Source organism: Chamaea fasciata, unplaced genomic scaffold (assembly GCF_029207755.1).
Source record: "Chamaea fasciata isolate MVZ Bird 193981 ecotype frontalis unplaced genomic scaffold, bChaFas1.0.hap1 SCAF_1, whole genome shotgun sequence".
Classification (NCBI taxonomy): Eukaryota; Metazoa; Chordata; class Aves; order Passeriformes; family Sylviidae; genus Chamaea; species Chamaea fasciata.
Genome location: NW_027094086.1, coordinates 103,819,141 through 103,842,161, shown reverse-complemented (window position 1 = coordinate 103,842,161; position 23,021 = coordinate 103,819,141). Strand labels below are relative to the sequence as shown.

The 23,021-nt window shown below is 39.1% G+C and overlaps 1 protein-coding gene across 1 annotated transcript in view; it reads left to right on the top strand.

Moving 5' to 3' along the window:
* SUSD5 (sushi domain containing 5) overlaps positions 1 to 21,953 on the top strand; it is a 40,145-nt gene extending 18,192 nt beyond the window's left edge. Inside the window, exons 3-5 of the mRNA XM_066176367.1 lie at positions 2,307 to 2,425; positions 10,649 to 10,837; positions 20,049 to 21,953. Of these exons, the coding sequence (XP_066032464.1) occupies positions 2,307 to 2,425; positions 10,649 to 10,837; positions 20,049 to 21,316 (1,576 nt within the window). The 3' untranslated portion in view covers positions 21,317 to 21,953. The remainder of the gene's footprint in view (positions 1 to 2,306; positions 2,426 to 10,648; positions 10,838 to 20,048) is intronic.
* Positions 21,954 to 23,021: the final 1,068 nt, after the last annotated feature.

Here is a 23,021-nt window from a genome sequence, read left to right as displayed (position 1 = left end):
TACAAACTTGTACAAATATTGTACAATATTTGAAAAAAAAATAGGGAGAGAAACAAGCACTTTAAATACAGGATATTACTCATGAACCTGGTGTCCTGTTTTGGCAATGACCTCATTGTACCAAGGATGTGTCACCCACAGATAACTTTGTAGCCTGATGAAGAACTGATGAAGAAATTACAGTGTTTTGGGCAGAAACAAAAGACATGAATATAGAAATTGGAATTAGAAATCAGAAAATTCAAGACAAGAATTTCAAAAGTGGCTTGCAAGTCTCAGGAATCTTAGTCTTTGATAGAATATAGAAATAGTGTGGCCTGATTTTCAGAGACCAGAATTTTATGATGGTAACAGTCTTCAAAACTAACTTGTTTTCTTTTGTTAGTTTTTGTTTGTTTGTTTTTTTTTTTCAGAGAGAGAGGAGAGCCTGAAGCCTAAAGTACAAAATTACAGATGAAAAGCACTTTTTTTGCAGTCGTATCATTATCTGTCTGCTCAGTGTTGCAAGACATAACTGATCCAAATATCTAAGTAACTGAGCAATTATTGGAAAGATTAAGATTGATGAGTTAATTTTTGAAAGGAGGCATAAGTGTCTCATTCTCTTAGACCTTGTAAGACCTAGTGGAACAACATGTGAATATTATATACATACAGAAAATTTCTAATTGATGTCCTGATCCATTCATCTGAACTCATTTTGGCTGATCAAGTTGCTTTTGTCTAAGTGTTTAATTACTGATTTAGAGGTCTCAGACTTTAAATCCATTAAATTCTGAGAGAACTGGATTTAAAACTTGTGGGGACAATATTGTCCTTAAAAAGGAACTTTTTGAAAGAGATTTTTATCCCTAAAAAAAAAATGAAGTAGAGCTTTCTTTACAAAGGAAACATATTTGGTTTGAAATCGTAAACGGCCTTTCAGCAGGGAATGACATCATGTTGTTTTCCAGAGGACAAGTGTGGCAGGAACCATTCTGGTGCATATGCGTGACCACCACCATACGGTTAATTTCACGTTGCTTTTGTTTGTTTATATTAAAAGAACATTAAAGTTGCAATTTAACTACTCAAAAGCAAACACATGCCCATATGAAAATAATCTGTACAATCATGACTAAACCTATTTCTGTAAATCAATTCTTATATAGTATCTAAGTACATGATCAAATACTGGGTTTCCACTGGATCTTTTCCACCCTCAATGAATGGGCATTTTATTTACTTAATTTTAGTTTTTTAATATTATTGTATTTTATTTTATCTTATTTTATTCTTCAAATTTATTGGAGGACTGATGACACATGAGTTCAACCATTGCACAGTACAAAATGATAAATTTCCTCTGCTGGAAGGATCCGTTCTGTGGAAAGCATTTTTATCTTCCTTTCACTAGAATAGCTGACTGTGCAACACTTCTACAAGCTTGCTGTCCACAAAAATATAAACCCACACCATTAATATCCAGCTCCAAAAATTTGGGCTGAAATGACTTTCCCAGCCTTTGTAACCTTCAATGTAACAGTGAAACCAGTGTTTTCTACAGCAAAATCTCTTCCATTTGCTAGTTTTAAGCAGCCAGTACAGCTGAGAGAAGAGATAATTAGTAAACTCTTACTTCATCAGCAGCATTTACAGAGCTGTAAAACACAATACCGATCTAATACCTTTCTTCAAGTCTGCCAGGGGCAACAGGATGGATTAGGTACTGCTGAGTACCAAACCAGAAGAAATAGTTTACTCAAAAGTGTGAAATGCCTATTTAAAAAAACAAAAAAAAAAAAAAAACAAAACAAAAAAAACCAACTGTTTTTCTTCCAAGAACTCAAGCTGAATTTTCTGAGTTTGCGTGTGTTAGCTTTTGAGCAGTAAATATGCACCCTTAATGGTTCTTTAATGTAAATGCTAATATTTATAACATTTCAGATCAAATCTTGGGTTTCCTATTCATCTCTATCCAGGTGCCATCAGTGGAATGTGTATTGCTGAAATGTGAGAGCAAAATATGGCCTTAAAAACTCTAGGTATAGGTCTGATATTTAGAATTATTACAGAATATAATAAGATATTCATCCTTTATTGCTCCCTATGCCTTAAACTGATCTACAGCAAACATTTTTCTAATTACTTCTATTTCTTCCTTGACTTTTTTTTCACAGATCTTCCCACGCTACTACTTCAGGTGCCAATGCTGAAACAGTTAAGGCTAATGCCTGACTACTCTGATAAAAAATCTCCAAATTTCACCTGCATGTACAACTCCAGAAGATTTCTGATTATTTTTTTCTTCTTCTTCTTTATTTTAGGACAATTATATGCAGAAAGACGGGCAGCAAACAGCAGAGCGTGAAAGCCATTGATGTTAAAATTGAAACCGATCCCTTTGTGAATGACCATTATGATGCTTTTTGTGTAAAGGATGAAGGTCAGCACCGAAATACTTTTGCAATAATGCAGAGTCATCACTGTCTTGCAACATTAAAAGTTTTGCCTTCAATTTTTCTACTGCTGAGAGAGAAAGAGGGAATGTTAAGGGATAAATCTTTGTAGTAATGGCCCACTTTAAGAGCCAACTGCTGCAAAGACATTGGTTGCAGCAAATAAATTGTGTTATCTTTTGTCTTTGCTGCAGTTAAGTGAGTTCAGAAAGCACTACTGATCTGGCAGAACCCATTTTGGTGCTCGCAGAACATACTTTATGGAAAGAAATATATCTGGCACCAATCTAATGGAGATGGCTGAAGCATGTCCCTTACTCAGCATTGTAGCTGAATGTTTCCAGCTGCAACACACCACCCTGTTGTTTATCTATCAGTGTACAGCATTTGTATGCAGATAACTTCATTGCTTCCATTTTAGTTGAGTTTTGCTTTGGTTTGGGTGTTTTGTTAACAAGTGTAGACCATGCTGCTAGGCATGCTGATATATCCCAGATGATTCTGAAAACAAAATTATTTCCAATGTAAGTTGGTGCTTTAATTTTTCAATATTTAAATTCCAGAATCCCCAAACAAAGATAAATTCTGAAGGCAAAAAGTAAATTGTTACTGATAGGCAGGATTGTGTAAAGAAATTTGGGAACCCCTGAAACAGATTGTTGATATCTGCAGTGAGTTTTTGCATCTGATTTCCACGAAAAGCAAGGGTAAGCTGATGGCATTTACCAAGAAACAGTAAGTTCACAGCACAGGAGGGACATTCTGATAAACTGTCAGTGGCAGGAGTGCGGATGAAATATGGTTGAAGCAAAATGTGGCAGAGGCGATCCATATTTGATGTATACCAAATCTTTCTTTTTAGAAGAATAGTTTTATTAGAGTTTGACCATCCTCTCAAGTAACCCTTGTGATATCAACTCCAGGCTCTGTGCTGCTGTGAGTTATGTCAGCTCTGTCACCCAGTTGCTAATGTGGTCACACAAGCACCTTTGTGCTTTCTCCATGCTTCTCCTCACACATAGGACCAGCTCCCTGTAAACATCTGCAAAACTCTCTCATTGTCTTCCTTCAAATCTCTTTTGTCATCATCCCCCCCCTCGAGAAAAACCTTGCAGTGGGTTAGGGCAGCTGTGAGATGCTGAAATCACTTCTCTAGCCACTATTGTTCCATTGTGCCCTTGTGCTCCCCTGTCTGTCCCCACCTGCTCCATCCAAGCTTACACATAGATGCTGGATCTCGGAAAAGGAGCTGTGTTTACATTTTGCATTGGGTTACTGCTCACAGGAAAGGGGCAGACAAGAATGTAACCAGACTAGGCTATGCTGGAAAGGAGTACTACATGGGACTCAGAAACTGCTTGCTTTAAGCTCTGGGGAAATTCAGATAATTTGCAAAGAATGTACAAGTTATGAGGAACTTTTTTTGTAGACGGCAGGGAATTTTCTGATGACAGAATGGGATGATCATGCCAATGCACTCATCAAGTAGTCCTTACACACAGAAGCATTTCTAGATGACTCTAAGGTTCCCTTTTCTTTAAATATATAAAAAAATCGGGATGCAGAGCCGACGTTTGAACAGAAAGTCTTAAGTCAAGTCCTGTGGGAGAGCTTGGTTTGTAGCTGGTATGGAAAGAGCAAAGTCCGGAAAGGAAACAGCCTTAACATTACAACAGTAACACACAAGCCAGCACAGAGCTGTTGACTGATGAAAGAACATCCTCAGGGATGCCACTTCCAGTTTTAGCAAATATCCAGTAAGAAGCAGCAAGAGCAAACCCTGCACCACAACCTCACACACAGCATATCTGTTCTGATGTTATGTACATGTGGCTAATAACTACACATCTAAGTTTGGATTAATGAGTTGTTTCTTACTTGAAACCTCATGAATATTTTTTTTTTAGTCTTAGAAAAGTGGACATCACTTTTAATCTATACATTTGCAATTATAATATAGTAATACCTTAGAGTTAAGTACAAAAGGCAAGTTGTTTTGCCCTGCTGAAAGTGATAAATCCCAGGTTTCTTACACTGAGACCTATATTAATTTCTTCAAGCCCTTTCATTTCTTTTATACCCATACAACTAATAATGAGCAGACAGCAGCTTTCCTTCTTTGTCAGGCTTGGCTGAGAAGAGTGAAAGGCTCAGACACACTGGTAGGTTGAAAACAGAGGGAACAGTCACATCAACCTCTACTTCAGAACCTAAGCTGACAATAATAACTCTCTGCAACTCTACCTTCAGTTCTTAGGACTGTGCAGGATGCATCTCGAGACATCATGAAAGTTCTAGTACAAACCATGACAAATTCATTTCTTATCCCTTGATTGATAACTAATCTTTACTCAATTACATTTACCATGGAAATGAGTGGAGTCAAATTCCTTAAGCCCACATGTCAGCATGCCCCTACACCAGGACGGTAGTCAGATGCTGGCAGGAGCTCTGGGTGTGCTTACAGCAATCAGGCTTTTACAAATAGAAGTCCTAAAGAAAGAGACAGTTTTTTGTTTTATGAAATGGACTTTGATCCACACAGAAAAATCACAGCAATTGTTGAGACTAAGAGTTGTCTTTTATGGGGAATTGATTCTAACGGTTCTGTTTGACAAGGAAAGATGTAGCTGTAATGTTTTATGAATGCTCTGAGTATAGCTGCAGTTTTCACAGTACAGAGAAATGTGTCTTCTCAGCTTCTCATAAACACATGTTTTATGCAGCCATTCGAGTCAGCAAGACAACCCTGTACCAGCTCAGGATCTGCTGAGAACAGAAAGTTTCCCTCTTAGACCCCGAGTGCCAAAAAATATCTAAAAATGTATTAGATTCTGCCAAATGTGAAAATGCAGTATCACACATAAGTCAGGTCTGGCACACAGAGTGTGTATCTCTATCAGAGTTCATAAGAAAATACCTCAAAGTATAAAGCAGGTAAAGCAAGAAAACCAGAAGGCTGAAATTTTTCCTGCCCTTTTTTTTTTGTAATAATATATACTATTCAATTCCATATATATATATATATATAATACTCTTGGTTTTCTATCTTGTTTTCTAAATGCAGCAAAGGAAAGATCTTTTTGTTAATAACCTCCAAGTTTTACTGGTTCTTTCTTTCAGTGACCCACTGATATTTACAGGCAACAAATAAGATCTGTTCCATAAGGCTTTGATTTGCTTCCGCCACAGGAAAACTAAACAGGCAGCAACTTGTAATAGAGTACAGCATAAATGAAAATCAAACTTTTTTAAACATGACTGCTGGCTCCAGATATCCATCAAAGCTTGATGGCTTATATACATATTTCAGTTAGCCTTTTCCAGCAGTAAGAAAAAAGAAATTACTGTATTCTTTACAGCAAATATATTAAGTGTACTTTTCAAGAGCAATCAAACTGCAGTTTGCTTCGTATGATATTTGAACTATTTCTTTGCATTTGTCATGCCTTGCTGTAGATACAATTTTTTTTTTTAGTGCTACAACTTTTTTTTTTTTGGTGGCTTTGCATATAGCTGACAGTTAATTCCCACTTTTCTGGTGATGTCACTTTAATAAAGACATGAAAGCCCTGTCTGATCTAAGAAGTGTTGGCATCTGAGCATTGGTAGCTTACAAGCAACACTTACATTGGCTATAATTGAGTTTTGATTCTTTGTACTCAGTACTTTAATCCAAACAGAAAAATTCCATATACTTTACGGTTTCTGCGATCAAGAAGAAAAATAAACATCCTCACTCATCTCATTCACAGGTCTGACCATTGAGGGTTGCATTTTCTAATTTCTTAATGACAAGATGACATCCTAAAAATTCCAGGGGCCTCTCTGGAAAAACTCCACTGAACTGGACGGTTGTAACAGGAGATGTTTTATGTCAAAGTGGATGTCTCATGTCAGCTTTCAGAGCGTGGTGCACAGTTAAAGCAGCAATTGTAGATAATCAGATTTCAGTAAATTCCTGGTTCTGCCAGGTGATGTGGAAGCTGAAGTCTGCATCTTCCTCATGTTGATTTTATTTTGCACTGATCTTAGGCTATCCTTTCTGTAGACAGTATTTTATCAAGACATCTAAAAAAAAAATCTTTAGTGACTAATGGGTTGCTCATAGTTCAAATAAAGAAGATGCTTCTGGTATAATCTGGACTGGAGTGGAGAATTTCTGTGCTCCTAAAATGACATGTGCCAACTCTTTGCTGGAAATCACCTGCCACAAACTCCTTTCCACAAGTGTTCTAGGGTTAAAGTTACTATTCTGAGGAGATATTTTTCCTAAAAGCCAATCATAACTGAACGTGCTAACTCAATTAACAGGAGATCTCTTTAGTCCTATGTAAAAAATAGTTACTGAGTCTCTAAGAGGTCTGTAACCAGAGCTGTCACTAGCCCTAACATATCTGTGCTCAACCTATCTTTGCTGTGCCACTTATTCCCATTCATTTACCAGAATTCTGATTCTGATTCTGGTAAATGTTCTGATTTCTGCATATATATATTGAGGTCTTTCTTGACTGTAGTGCTGACTTTCACTCCAGGACACAGTCTGTGCCAAATTACTGCTGACATGAGGATCTCCTGTGAACTTTAACTAATTTCCTCATACCTGTGCTATGCTGTCTTGCTCTGAAGCCAAACCCACCCTCTCTTACTGGAGGTCAGTTATCAATGTATGGAGGCCTGTTACGTGTTTGACCTCAGTGTCAACAAGTAGAAAATTCTGGAAGGGTCATGATGTCCAGAAACTAATTCCAAATGTTCAGGTTTAATATGTGATCTTGGAAATAAACAGGCAGAGCTTGAAACCTGCGTGAGGCTTGGCTGGATGGCTTCGAGTATCAAGCAGATCCAGCTTTTTTACTGGGACAGCATGAATCGGGCTAATTTTTTAACCAGCAGCAAGAAAATATGCTGGTTTAGGGGAGGATAGATGAGGGAAAAGTCAGTGCTCCGGATGGATGGAGGAGCCCAGCCCTCATCTACCCAACTGCACCACTGCAGGCGACCACAGGGGTTGGCTCTTAACAAAGAACATTAATATTCCTCTACATGACAAGCTGCTGCCAACACATGCTCTGTCACGCTTCGTGGCCCAGATCTGCCTCCTCTCCTCCAGCAAGAAAATGGCCTGAATGCCAGCACTGAGCACAGACTGTTGCTCCAAATAAGCCCATGCAATTCCAGCTCCTGATACAAAGGATGCAGACAAAAGCATGAAGCCTGTCTCCAGAAGTGGCTCAGTTTGATGAGTTGCTGTGCCAGTGTCACTTCTGTACATGTGCCAGAAAAAACAGGTTTGGCAAAAGGCTGAGCAGGAATTGTCATAGCAACTGAGACTGCAGCAGGACGAGGAGCCATAAGATGCTGTAACCTGGAAAATTCCTGTACATTTTATGCAGGAGAGGACAGCAGCAAAATGGTCGTGGGAACTTGAGTTTGTCTTTGCAGTGTATCAGCTTTCACTTATGCTCGTCCATGCTGTCACTCAGTATGTTCTGCAGCAAAGGCATGACTTTACAAAGTCTCATGTGAGAGAGTCAAAAGTTCCCCATACTGTGTCAGTCCATGAACATCTTTAAAATCCCTTCTTTTCTTTCTATTCATGCATCAGCCAGATCTCTCTTTCAGGCTCTCAAAATTCTGTTACCATGTCTGTTGTCGAATTTTTCTGTAAAGATCCCTTCAGCTTTCTTCTCTCCTGGAAGGTTATAATGTGCTTTTTGAATGTGTTTGTCATAGTTAACTGTGTTGCTTTTCTGCTACCTCTGGCAACAGGATTAAGAAGCAAGGCTTTGTAGATAAGAATACTCTCTGGTGTATAATTGTCCCATACAGCCTTGGGATCAATACTTCCCTCAGATCAGATACACAGCTCCCATTTGTATGGATGGAAGTAGCTATCTAAATAAAGTACATGAAATGCAAGGCTCTGTAGCCTTCCTATGAGGCAATAAAATATTTTTTTTTATACCTTTCATCCACATCAATCTCTATTCATCCGACCAGTTCACAGGAAAGGCATTAGCTGCTAACTGCTCCTCACTTCCTCGGATGTCAAACCTCCATAAGATTCTATATAAACTGAGCTTTGTGTAGCCTCAAAAGCTTGTTTTTTCTGTCAGCATGTGTGTGCATAACTCCCACTAACTTCTGAAGGTGTTAGACAGTATATATATGTGTGTGTGTGTGTGTGTGTGTACAGTACAGAGAACAGGCTTCCAAGTTTGACTTCAGTAGCACATCCCTTATATTAGTGGCAGATACTTTTCAGCATACCTGGTTGAAAAGTGGTTAGTCAGGTCTATCAAACAATTTCCAAAAGCCTGATCCAAAGGAACGTTCACAGAGTGTGGATGTTTATCATACGATTTTCATTTCACTACAAGGTAAACAACTGGCAAAATAAATACATCATATTTCTAAATAAGCATGTGTTTCCCTATGCCTGGGTCAGAAGGGGGTAGATGATGGGAAGAGCTGCAGCCTGAGACTCACAAGTGTTTTGCAGAATGTCCTTGGGCAAAAGTAGGAAAACCTGAGTTTTTGCAGAGGGGATATTGAAGAAGCTTTTCTGTCAAGCCTATTGCCCATTGAAAATGCCAGACCTGAACTGGTGTCAGTGGAACTGTTGCTTGCAAGATCTTGTGGTGATGATGCACTACAAGTAGACTCTAGCGAAATAGCAGGGGTGCTCTTTGAAGATGTTTCACTTTGTGCATGTCTAGAAACATAGTCCTGGAGTCTTTTCAGTTTCCAAACAAAAGTCTTTTCAAGAAAAATCATCTTTCCTTTACCAGATAAGCAATCAGGTTTTTGCACCAAGGCAAACTATTTCAACAGGAGAGATCAATACTAGAACATAGACCTAGCCTCGTGTTACCCCTATCCAGTATAATTACCAGAACTCATGAGCCTTTTAATTTTGGTTTTTCTTTATCTGGACAAAAGCAGGTTTTGGATCTTCAGTTACTTTGGCAAGAGGACCGGTTGTTTATTTCTAACACAGTCAATAAGGGTTCTAGAACCACCAGAAAAAATTCCCAGATTTGAAAAAGAATATAGAAATGGCAATTTGTACAAATACTGAAGTCTTTGCCCATTGAATTTCTTGGTAAACTCCATGTTCTTGCATTATACTTTTTTTTGTTTGCTTTGTTTTTCTGTAACCAAGTGGTACCTATTCCAAAAAAGACTGTAAAAAAGATGGAGGAAAAAGAGACATGGTAAACTCCTTGTGAAGAACTCTTTTCAGAGAGGAAGGCCTTTGAGGAGAGAGAGTCCACAATGCTCAAAAATTCTCTAGAAAATCTTGATCTACGTTGTTAACAATGACCAAGATCATTCAAACCTGAAAAAGAGAGTTAAATTCAGTTTACATTGGTGGTGGCAGCTGTCAGCCTGCCTCCCCTCCGCACCTCTTTAATGCAACAAAACCCAGTTTTGATCTCATTCACAGCAATTTTTCTTCATGGCTTATAATGCTGTCAGCAAAATTACTATAATACATCTTGCTCAGTTTTATACCTTGGTAAATTTAACTTCAGATTCTCACAGAGAGCAAAGTTATGTTACCCCTGGGTAATCTTAAGCTGGTGAGCCCTGGTCACTTTTCTTTTTAGTGTGTCTCTAGCCTAAAAAGGGAGATTTGAATATCTCAGGGAAGACACCTGATTTGAGAAAGACTAGAAGACTAGAGATAGTCTGAAAACCGGCAGGTGTTCACCTGTACCTTTTCTTTCTGTGAAGGTGGACTGGGCTATTGCTCAGCCTCTGCTGGCTTCCTACAGTGTAGAAGTGATGAAAGTGCCTGTCTTAAACAATTCCACAAGCATTTCTGTGGTGTAAGAAAAATGACTGTGTCCAAGCTGTTGCTTTCCAGTCCCAACCTGCCCAAGCCTTTGTTAGCTTTTGTAGAATCAGGTGGGGAAGACACCTGTGGCTTGGCACCCTGACTTTATTGAAACAAAGCCCTTCTAGATGTGTGACTGTCAGGCACCAATAACATTACGGTTATCACATCCCAGTTATAGCCCAATATATACCTTCCCAATTACAGCTGGAAATATCTATGAAGGGACATAAGGGCATGAAACAGATGAGATGTACAATTTCTGTGGATAAGTTTATCCCCAGGGAAACTCTTAGCGCTGCTCCTAGCGCCGCATTACTGTGAATGAAGTCTTTCCAATGTCATCTCTGTTTTTTCCTTTCAGACAAGCCCTGTGGGGACCCGCCGTCCTTCCCCCACACCATCCTGCACGGCCACACTGGCTTTGAGATGGGGGACGAGCTGCTGTACGTCTGTGCCCAGGGATACATCATGGGCAGCAAGGAGAGGGCATTCACGCTGCTCTGCAACAGCTGCGGGGAGTGGTACGGGCAGGTCCAGGCCTGTGTCAAAGGTGAGCTCACCCAGCACAGGGAGCATCCCGCCAGGAGGGCACAGCCTCCCAGCAGCCTGACCACATGGCTCCAGGGCTGTAGGGTGTGCCCTGCAGTCCCAGTGATGGTCTCAATGAGTGTCTTAGCTGGCCCAACAGGACTTCTACAATCCCATTGGCAGATAGCTCCAAGGAACCACAGGGAAAGATAACTTTCTCATACTCATATGAACATAAAGTTTGTCTCTAGGTAGCAGGATCCATTCAGTATAAAAAAATCTTTTAAGCCCTTCACTTTGTCCCCTGGCTTTTTGTAAGAAGCCAGTTTGGCTGATCAGAGCTTTTACTAGGCCTTTCCTTTTACACCTTCCTTTCCTTTAACACCTTCTGCCCTTACAGATATGATAAATGCTGCTTCCTTTTGTTAGGTGGGGAACATTAAAGACCTATGTCAGTTAAGAGAGATGCCTGTGCCATACAAATAAACTGTGATCAAAAAAGTGTATGATTTTTTTTAAATTTGCCCCAATAAAAAGGCAAGCAGTTTTTATCCTATACCATGCCTCCAGGACTTTTGTCTGCAAACACAAGAGTACTTGCCCAGATATTTACTCCATTAAAAAGACCAAAAGTGGATTTTCTTACCGAATGACTTGACTCAAGAAAAGATATTTCAAAAAAACCCAAACCACAAGCTCCCCAAGCAAATTGTAAAATGACATTTCCTTAATTTAAACCCTCAATAAAATCCACTTTTATGTGTTAGTTAAATTCTACAGCAGTCTTTTAACTTTCCCCTTGTTTAAACACAGGCTAACATAGTACCATGAGTTCAGGTGTGGATGTAATCTGAGTTCTGCTTTCTTATGCTACCTTGCTCAATGCATAAACCCACCATTTTTTCTAGTATTTAAGAAGGGTCATCAGAAAATTTTAGTACTTTTTTGGGAAGGCTATCACACCTTTAAAGTAATGTTTCTGGCAAAACAGACAAATTTCAAGCAAAGGAATGGGCAGCTGTTGGGTAGCTGAGCTATCTATATGGGCTGGAGTTAGTATATCCATTTCAGAACCTATATATTCCTTAATGTCTGGAGGCTTGCAATGAGTTATTTTTACTCATGAATATGCCATCAGGCAGTGGATAATCATGAGAAAAGGTCAAACTTGTTCTCAGTAGAAATAGGTCATGTCTGTGCACCAGGGAACCAGATTCTCAAACACATCCAACTGGTATAGATATACAAAAAAATAAACAATGGAAGCACCAGCATTTTCTGAAATGTTTCAGCTTCTAAAACTGTTTTTACAAGCAGAAGTTCAGATGATTACGCAAAACAATGCAGGGCATAAAGGAAGACCATGGAGGGAAAAAGGAGAAAAACAAGTACCTGCATCTGATCATAGAATAAAGAATCATAGAACAGTTGGGTTGGAAAGAACCTTTAAGGTCATCTACTCCAACTCCCCTACAATAAGCAGGGACATCTTCAACTAACCCAGTGGGTCTGAATCTCCTATAATCTGTACCAGATTGATAATTCTTTTTCCTTTACTGAGGTTAGTGGAAATGCTATCTTCCTCACACAGAGACACAAAGCTGTTTTATACCAAAGTAAGGAAGGGAAAGAATCAGGCCATTTAAGTTGTGTGTGTTTCGCTGTTTTCTCTGGATAAATAGTCTATTTGGCCTGTTTTGCCTGAGCCCTTCATACAGCTGCAGGGGAGAGAAAAATTTCTTTTTTAAAAAATAGGGAAGTGCGGCTGTAAAATCACAAAGATCAACACTGAAACTTGGGAGCAGATGTGATATTGTGGATTATGATTTTTTAAATTATTTAAATAATTTTAAATAATTAGACTTCATGCTGGGGGGCTTCCTCTGATTAATGTTTTTCAAATGCTTTAAGGACATGGAATAGAAAATACAATAATTGTTCAAGTAATACTTATGTATTTAATCCCCCTGATCATAATTCTTTAAGAAAGAAGACTTTACATGATGATTAAAATGCGTGATACTAGATTTTATTACTTTTTAAAAAGTAAAATTCCAGTGAAAAAAAACCCTACAAAAAGGGGAATTTAATTAAAAGGAATGTGATTTAGAGTTGACTGATATTTTGGGGTCATAGGAGAGAGAAGAACAATTATTAAGTACTCCAGAAGTCAGCACACAGACTGATTTTTAAGTGCTTTGAGGCAAGAGAGCACCTTCGCTATCATGAAGTTTAATTATGGGACTTACTGGAGAATTATATTCCTGTTGGCAGAGTGGACCACTTCTGTCCTGACTGGCTGACATCAATGGAAAGATGTCCGTGAAGCCACTTCAGTGAACATTTAAGTGCTATGTTTAGAGCCTGGTAAGATGATACAGTGCCGTTGCTCTGCATCTGCGCTGTGTGAGCAACTGGGAAATGTAAAGCGGTCCTGATGTTCTTGCTCCAACACAAGGGGACCACGGGGACAAAACACAGAGCATCAAGAGATATAAGGCCTGTTCCTTCATCTTGCAGTGTCTCTGGGACTGGGGACAAGTCACTATACTGCTCTCTGCTGCTCTACTCCACCTCATCTGTGCAAGAGTGATGACATTTATCCAATTTCATAGAGCTTTCTGGGATTTGGGGATGTTACACCTTGAGTACCATTATTCTACTTGGTAACTGCCCCATTAAAATACCCAGCTGTCCAGGCAGAATATCAGACTAAACAACAATAATTGCATCCTTTTCTTGCTTGTGGAAAAGCATCAGGCTGGCTTTACACTCCCAGTTGCTCATGCAGAGCAAATATGGAGTCACAGAACTATCATCATAGCAGTGTCTAAATATAGCAGTTAAATGTTCTTTGAAGTCTCTTTGTGATCATCTTTTCTCTCTGTTTTGATCCAGTAAGAAGGGATACAGTGCATTCTGGCACCAGGGATAGAAGTGTACAGCCATACAGACAGGAGACTGCAAATTTAAATTTAAAAAATATGTATATATTCTAATAGACACATAACATAAAATACATGGCAAAACCTGACTATGGGCATAACTGAACAAAGTAATTTTGGACTTATATTAAGTGGATTTCAGATGCAGTAAAGTATGATGGAAATTTAAGTGGATTCTGGATACACTGAACTATGATGGAAATTAGGAAAGCAGTACATTACAAATGCCTGTAATGGACATTGTGCACACCAGGCAAAAGACAGTAACTTTTAATTAAGATGCTATTTAAGAAAAAAAGTGACTCTGTTTCTTGTAATTCCTTGTCATGAAAAGGTGCTGTGTTCTAGCTGAAAATACAGAGATATTTAGCCCAACAAAGCAACTGTAAGGATAGAACAGGGAAATACATGGATTTTGCTAGGGGTTTTTTGTTTGTTTGTTTGTTTTTTGTGTGTTTGTGTGTGGGTTATTTTTGGGTTTTTTTTGTTTTTGTTCTTTGTTTTTGTTTTTTTAGTTTCTGTGGAAATTAAATGCATTTGCTTCACAAAATACATCCTGAAGAACACTGTAGTAAGGTCTGAAAGCAGATGTATATGTGCCATGCTGTGGTTGTCCTGCAAGCACAGAGACTAAGCTGACAATTGCTAAATGACATTTGTTGGTTTTTGTTGCGGTTTTTTGTTGTTGTTGTTGTTGTTGTTGTTTCCCCAAAATAAACCATGAGTTCAATATCAGAAGCATTAATACCAACACTTCAGTGGCAGGGGTCAGGGCTGGACTGCATTAGGCTGCATTCTCTAGGGTTTGCTTTCTCAAAGGGAGGGCAGATGAGATGGCTGGGAAATCATGTTCCATCTCTGTCCTAAAACTGGCTCAGAAGAATGTCATACATCTGTCCTTTTCCCTGGATTGTTTTAGGTTTTTCCAGCTATATGCTTGTGGCAGGCATATCTGTATCTTCTACACATGTAAGGAATCTCTCTAATGACAACACTTGGATGCACAGGCAGTGTGTTCTGAGGTAGTCCAACTTTTCTATGCTGGGGAGCATCCTTCTGATGTCAGTGTAAGGAGGACTTGGCTGACTTTGACCACTTAATCTGCAGCTACCAGTCTTTTTGCCTGGCTCAACAATTCTCATTACTTCAACCACTACCTTCTGAGTTTTCAAGAATTACATTGGTTCATATTCTTGTGGTCTGTAAGCATGACTAGCTAACACTATTTCTCTTTTTTATTTGTTTGTTTGTTTGTTTTATTTTTATTTTTAATGTGGGGAATCAAACAAAATGTCTCTGGCTTTTGATCTGATTTGAGAATGCTTCTTTTTTTGTTCATTCTGTGAGTGCAAAGGAAGAGTTGTGACAGACAAATATAATCAGCAACAAATATGTCTGTGGCCTGTCAGAACAATTGTTATGACAAACTTTGGTTCCATTTTCAGGCAGTCACTGAGGGGCTGTATTAGATTAATGTAAAGTATCGATCTGGCATGAACGGATTCTGTCAAATGGAATAAGTTAAAAAAAATTGATGGGTTATTTATTTATATTAGCAGGCTTTCTGCTGGAATAAAAATTATCCTCTTTCTTGTAGCTATTGCAAAAGACAAAAGGCACAATTTCTGTCTAGCATACTGTGGTTGACTAGAGAGAAGTTTGTGTGCCTGATCCAAACTAAATGGATAATTCTTTGAGATGTTCTAGTTCACAAATGTGACTTAGGCAAATCAGTATACCTGCTCTTTTCCTTCCCATCCCTAAAGACATCTACAGTCTTGTTAATGTTTGCTGTAGCTACTTTGAGATTCTTAGACTAAAGATGTTTTTATATAGTACAAATATTTATAATGATGGTCCATATAGAATCAGGTTTCAATTTCCTGTACTCCAAAAATACACCCATAAAATATGCTGTGTACTTTATGGTTGTCCAAAATAGCAACACTTAAAATAGAACCTGCATGCCAATATGCTATCTAGAAGAAAAATTAAACCGATCCTAGAGTGTGGAAGACAAGGCTCTTTGTTTTTGCCTGTCTCTATGTTTGGTCACTGCTTTTACATTAGGATCAAAAACTGAAGGAGATGAAAGCTCTACAGGACTGCCTCCCAAAAGGGATTAATTAAGAACTAAAAGGATTTTACCTTTCAACTGAGCTTCACATCTTTGGTAGTATGTCATGTCAGCATCTCTTGCTGTAAAGTGCTCATTTCAGACTCAGTAATCCCTCAGACAGTGAATTAAAACTCACTGATCATTGAGTCTGCCAGAAATGGGTATAGTCAAAATGTAACAATGACCAAATAAAGATTTTGATCTTGGATAAATTAATTTCAAGGCTGTCTCTTAAAACCAGACCTGCCTAGGTAGAAAGAAAAATGCAATCACTTTAAAATCAATTCCTAGCTGTTTTAAAAATGTATATAAATAATGGTTACAACCCTTTGGATAAGAGGCGGAGTTGAATCTAGTTTGGTGGCTGCTCTTCAGTGCCAACACTAAAATTCAGGGAACTGGAAAGTTCAGGAAAGTGCTGAGGAGGTGAACAAAAAGAAGTGCAGAAGTTGTGCAATTTTTTTCCTGGAAAATCAAGCTCATGGTGGACTTAAAAGATTGTCATGGTAACTCAGAGTCGCTAAATACTGAGTCCAAGTCCCATTTGAAGGTCTGAGGCCCAGAAGAAATAATAGAGTATTATTACTGTGTAAGTCAATCCAGGATCATATAAATCAAAGCTCCAGAGTAAGGGGGTCTGTATTTCCTTTGATGGTTAGAGAGCTCAATAGTTGCTTTCATTCTGGCATCCCATAAGCTAACATTAGTTATGTTGATAGTCTTTGCTATAAACTCTACAAATACGGGAGATTCAGTATGAAAATATGTTAGAGCAGCATTACAACTTGGGCCACAATCTGATTGTGAGAGGGAACAAGACTCCCTTATGTGGTGACAAGCAGTGCATAATGAGCTCCAATCTCAGGATCTCTTTAGACTACAATGGGCTTTTTCTTCCCCCAGCTCCGCATTAAGAAAACACCAATTCATTTCTATACAGGCAGGATCATGCCCACAGGCAGCATGTTTGATGGAGACTCGATTGATGGTTCAACAAACCCTTAATATGTTTTGATAGACTGGGGACTTGCACTTTCTTAGAAGCACATGCTTTTCCCTGATGTGCCTTCACAGGACCTTCTAGAGGGCTGAAACTACATGGCAGGAGAAACACAGAAGGGAAAGAGCTTCAAAATCTCTAAAAAGTATGTTACTACAGTTGTTAAGCATTCACCAATGATCCACTCACACATGAGGTACTGGTCAATGTGATGAAGACTAGCTGTCCATTCATACTGCTAACTAAAAAATAGGTCTGAAGGAAACAACACAAGCATGTGGATGTAATTTTTGTCTGTGGATCTTTGTGCCTGCTCACCACAACATAAAAATTACTGTTTGAACCTCAGCTGGATTACTGTAGTGTGGAAAGTAAAGGAATGGCAAAAATAGAGGTTACAAGAGACATAGAGGTGAAGACACACTGCTGTGATGATTCCATTAAAAAAATAGAACACAGGCCATAAAGTTGGTAAACAGTGACTTCTCGCACTGTGATGTTCCAGTTCATATACCTCCCACAGACACCTATAGGCTGTTCTCAGACACACTGAACTTTAGTAAAGCAGGCATGCCAGATAACAGCTTCTAGCAGGAGTCTGGATCATTAGAGGATTGTAGGAATACACAAGACAGAGAGTAAGACAGACTTAATTAGCAGAGTTAGTCTGGTGACTAGGATGCCATGGCAAGGACAAACAGAACTTTGAGTTTATGAGAAGATGGGATTAAACCTGCTTAAGGGAAAAGATTCAATCAACCCCCTACGATAAAGATGTTGTAAAATGCATAAGTTGCTTGTATGATCTTTTAACCTAATTATTGTAGTAGAAATTATTAACCTTACTGAAATGGTATATAAGTTCTTGAAAAACCTGAGTAAAATCGAATTCTGATCATGAATCAGTCTTCCCGTCTCTCCATCAATCGCTGATAGAGGATAAAATAGTTTGAGGCACCATTTCCATGCAAAGAGAGTGCCAGGAAGGTAGAAAAATTCTAAAGTGAAAGCAAGAGAAGGAACAAAGTGAGACTAAAGTTTGACAGTTAGTAGAAGTGCTGCATTGTAATGGACAGTGCCATGCAGAGCATCATGAGTATGTTGCCAAAGTGCCTTGGTATTCAGAGTTACCCTCCATCCATTTGCAAAAGGCTAAAATACTATTGGAAAAGATTTTAGGATTAATTAGAAAAGTGAGAGTCCTATCAGGAAGCTTTCCACTCTTAGAGTTGTATTCCCCTGAGTGTTAAATCATCCTTGAATGAGACAGAAGTTTTTTCCTGCTTTGGAGAGGATGGGGAGGATCTAGAGGATTACACAAGCAGATGAGGACACTGGACCGGGAGGGAGAGAGGTCTGTTTTTGGCACTTCCTGTGAGATGGGAAGACCTGCTAAGAACATCCAGCTCTACAGCATGATAGTTTTCACAGAGGTATTAATTCTCTGCAGGCTATTTGGGTCACACATTTGGGTTTCCTTAGCATAACTGCTTTGGTTTCTGGTAGACCCAGATGCTATTCCAAGGAAAATACCTTTTGCTAATGCTCATTCTGTTTTGGCACCTGGCTTAAGCCGTTCTGGCATAAAGTGAGCTGGTGTGAGCTGTATTACTGCTAAGTGGTTTTGGTCAGACTGGTTTGACAATATTTCTAATCTTTCTTAAGACTAGACCAAATATGGCTCTGCCAGAAGTCTGGGAAGCAGTCTCCAAGGAGAAAGTGACTCAGGCGGAAATTGAGGTGGGCCCCAGATGAAAATGTAATTCAAAATCAGTTGACTGTAAAAAGACAAAAAAAAGATAAGGCTTTACGAATGCAGTGATCTGTAATACAGGTTCTCCTATTAATTTCTTGTTTCCCATGTCATGCCAGGTCTATTGCTTCACTGTCTTCATAAAAGACTAAACACCCTCTTAAAAAGAAAAATTCTCACCATGATTCAGTTTATTTTCCATATCCCAAGGCACTATTTTTAATGACTTTTAATGACAGCATAAATCTCAGAAATTACATCAACTTTCTATGGAGTAAAACTTGTGTGAACTAAAAAAATCAACCACCCTGTCTAGTTTGGAAAATTTTTCATTGAGCTAAGGGGTTAGAATAGTGGAAGAAATATAAATTACAATGCACTATTCCATTCAAATTCAAACATTTAGCTTTGTGATTTGAGTCAAGTCTATTTTGCTATGAGTGGTAGGTCTGCTGAGTATTTCTAAATCAAACTCCAGCTTTGCAATGAATCTGCCCCTCTGTTGCACTCAGTTTTTTTCCCAATTTTGTTTTGTGTTGTTTTTCTCCTCTTTTCTCCATGGCAACCTTTAATTCCATAAAATTGGAAGCCTGAGCAACAGACAGGATTATCATGTTAACTAGGTGCTAGGCTTTAAGTGTTTGAGAGAGAGTTTTCCAGCCTTGCAGGGTGCATCTTCCTTTCTTCAGATGAAAACAAGCAGAACTCAATGTCAGCCTTGGTGGTGGAGCCTGCCTCAGTCAGCTCTGAACAGCTCTTATGGAATGAGAAATACTGTTCTGGCCCCAGGTGTTGTATCACTGTAACACCAAGGTGATTGAAGAAAAGCAGTATACTGATAAAAACATGCCTTGATATCTTGAGCATAAGGTATTGAACATAATGCTTTAAAACCATCTATCTCCAAAGGGATGAAGTTGCCGTAAAACTTTTAGTTTTGTCTGGGGTTTTTTAGTATTAATAATTTATTTTTTGCTATAACGTTCTCACCACACATATTTCTTGATTGAATAAGGTGAATTTTTTTCCTCAAATATTGCCAAGAGTCATACTAGGGAGAGAAAAGGTTTGAGAAAACAATAAGCAAAGGAAGTCCTCCAACTGTAGACAGTGTATTATTTATATGCATTTTTAAATCTGGAAAGGTAAGATGCTAGCAGCTGGTATTGTCACCTATTGTAATTAAAAAAAAACCAAAAAACCCTTGAAAATGAGTATCAGCCCAAGGACCACGCCCTTTTCAAATAAACAATTACACAGAATGAAAAATACTGCCTAGAAGTCACTTCTTGCATCTTCCTTTTTCTTGACTTCTTGTAATAAATGACCTCAGTGCTTTTCCAGAGAATTAAATATTGGCTTATAAGGTTTGGTTTGTTTGTGTTTTGTTGTTTTTTTTTTCTTTAATGTTTCTAGATGAAACTGAGGCACACATTGACTATGAAGATAACTTTCCTGATGACAGATCAATATCTATTGCTGAGAATGACCATGGCAATGGCAAAGAGGAAACTGAGCAGGAGCAAATACAGCTTTCCTTTAGTAAAAGTTCAGAGGAAGGAAGAACTGGAAGTACCAAAGTGGTTACTCAACACACAGACATCTCTGAAAAAGGAAACAGGGCACCAACTGAGTCCCCCGTGTCACTCCTAAGCCAAAAAAACTTATTTTGGTTTCCATCAGAAACTTTCAGTGAGAAAGAGACAGATGATTCCACAAAAGCACAGTTTTCTGAAGGTGATAACCACATTGGAGTGAAGACAGCCTATGATGAACCTGGTGCCAAAATGTTTTATGACAATGAGGACTTCCCCATCGGACCCATTCTCACAACTAATGATACAAAGACAGTGATGGATGCAGTTGCCATCACTGATGAGTCGTGGCTGGATGGATATCCAGTAACACAAGAGGTGGTAGAGGATGATGAGGAGGGTGATAAAGTTGATGGCTCGATGGGAACAGAAGATGACATCATCCTCACGACTGATCAGCCAAATCATGTGGAAGTAAGAAAATCGGGAAATGGCAGCCCAGCTCCAGAGGAGGGTCTAACACATATTGTGGCAGCAACAACAGGGGTAGATGATGAAGGGGCTGAAGAGACACCGGAACCACTTACATCAGTGAGTGGTCTGGAGAACTTTAGTGTGAGCGGGGGTTATGATGATGCTGTGTGGGAACATCCAGCTACATCTCTGGAAACTGTGACTCAGGAACCCACTACAACCGTGCTGTTTGACATAACCACCTTAAAAACCTCCATGCCAGAAACCTCTGTGACTGTGAGCCCCTCTGATCACACTCCATATATAGAACCACAAGACACAACCACCTACTCAGAACAAGTGGCAATCACTGCACCAGCTCCAGACATCATTACTGACACAGAGTCGCAGGAATTAGCTGAGCAGGAAAATTTCACCCAGAGCCTTGGAGAGAAGCCCATCCCCACTTCTGAGCCTTGTGAGGGAGAGGATTGTCCCAAGTCTAGTAAAGGTGCTATCATAGCAGTAATAGTGATTCTTCTCTTCTTGTTACTGGTTGCAGCTGTTCTGGCAGTGTGGTTTTTCAAAAAACGGCAGCAGAAAAATTCTGTCTATAAACTAAATGGAAGGTGTCAGCCCAGACACCACTGTTACCACCACTACCACCACCAGCACATCGAAATGCAGAAAGTCTAACCAGGGGCCTTTTGGCAGAGATCAGAAGAAAAAACATATTGATGCTAGAAGAAACACATGACTCATGGATGCTAAAATCCAGCAGTGCAGAAAGCAGAAGAAAAAAAAGAATGCTAGAAGAACATAGAAGACAGAAAAGGTTTCATCCTTTTGAAATTGCAGTCTAGCATATTTGATTTTTCAGAGCTAAAGAATCTGTACATTTTTATCACAAGGGTCTTTTGGAGACACCAGCAGGACACAATGTGCTCAGTAGTACATCTTCAATTTGTTCCGCTTTTACATTTTGCTCCTATTGATAATAAATTAATTGATTAATTTCTGTGTTACCTGGTTATACTGTAAGGGTGGGGCTGGTCAGGCCTCTTTGGTCTGTTCTCAGTGGAAGAGGAAAAGGAGGAAAGAAGAATGGAAGAAGGATGTTTTTGGAGCAACCACACACTTGGTGTTTGCTCCTATTTTAAAGCCTGCCCAAACTGGTCAGGATAAACCACCATAACAAATTATTACCTGATGTGTCTTAAAAAGAAAAACTATTTGCTACCAGACTTTAACGGATAGTATTGCAATGATTACTAAGGTAATTTTCTTCAATGTTGTCAATTTAACAAGCCACAAATGTTGGATCATTATGCTACTTTTCTGGAAAGTGTTCTTTTAGCCTTAGTGAAGAAATGCCATTCTTGTAACTAATCTTCCTGTAGAAATGATGATGTTTCCCTGGAATTCAGAGGATACTGTAAGTGCCATTCTTCCTTGAGTATGAGCAGGAGAGGAGTCAGAGCACCTTTGAATCAAGGTGTTGTGATGAATAGCCTCTCATTACAGAGCCAAACACTGATAAAGCACTTTCCAGGGGAACCCTATATAAAGTTGGCTGCTTTCTGAACATGATGTTGACTGACCAAGATACTGAACTTTAATTCACAGCCAGTAGTACTTCTGGCAACTGAAGCCATGTGTAATACTTTTGCCATGTGAACTCTGTGAAAGGACTGATTTTTCACCATTCTGCTCTTGCATTGGCTGGAGGGGTGGGCATTGGCTCTGGGAGATGGGCAGCCCCTTTGCATGCTGCTTATTGTGGTTTTAAAGATAAAGCAGACCTGGGAAAGAAATAAATTGCATCTAGTTAATAAAATGCACTCAGCTTCTAGACTGGGTGTTGGTGTAAAAGAACTGAGGCTTTTCTAACAGCACATTCCATCTCCAACAGTTCTGAAAATAAACGGGAAGAGAGGGGAACATGTTTTCTAGAATCCCTTAGCATGGTTCATGTGAGCTTAGTGTGAGGTCCTCCTTACATTTCTGAATGAACAGGAGGAAGTCTGGCAACTGTGAATAATCTGCAGGTCAGAAAAAAATTCATCTGCCATTCAGCCTTAGTCAAAGAGTAAGAAAAGGTGCCTGGGTGGAGTTCATTCCATGTTCTGGCTTGAGTCTCAGTGGTAATCACCTCTAACTCTGTGGAAGGTGAGCTTTATGAAATGGAGTGCAGAATTGGGCCCATCTTACATGCAGCCATCAATCTCAGGGCTGGTAAGCAAAACAAAGCATTTAATGACAATGGCTATGGCTTACCTTGGAGAGTTTGACCTCAGAGGGGTAAGAGTTGAATCTCGTTGCCTGGCAAGAGCCACAGTAAATAAAAATGACAGACACTGTAGATTTGTAAATATGTCTCTGACATATGCATGACTGTATG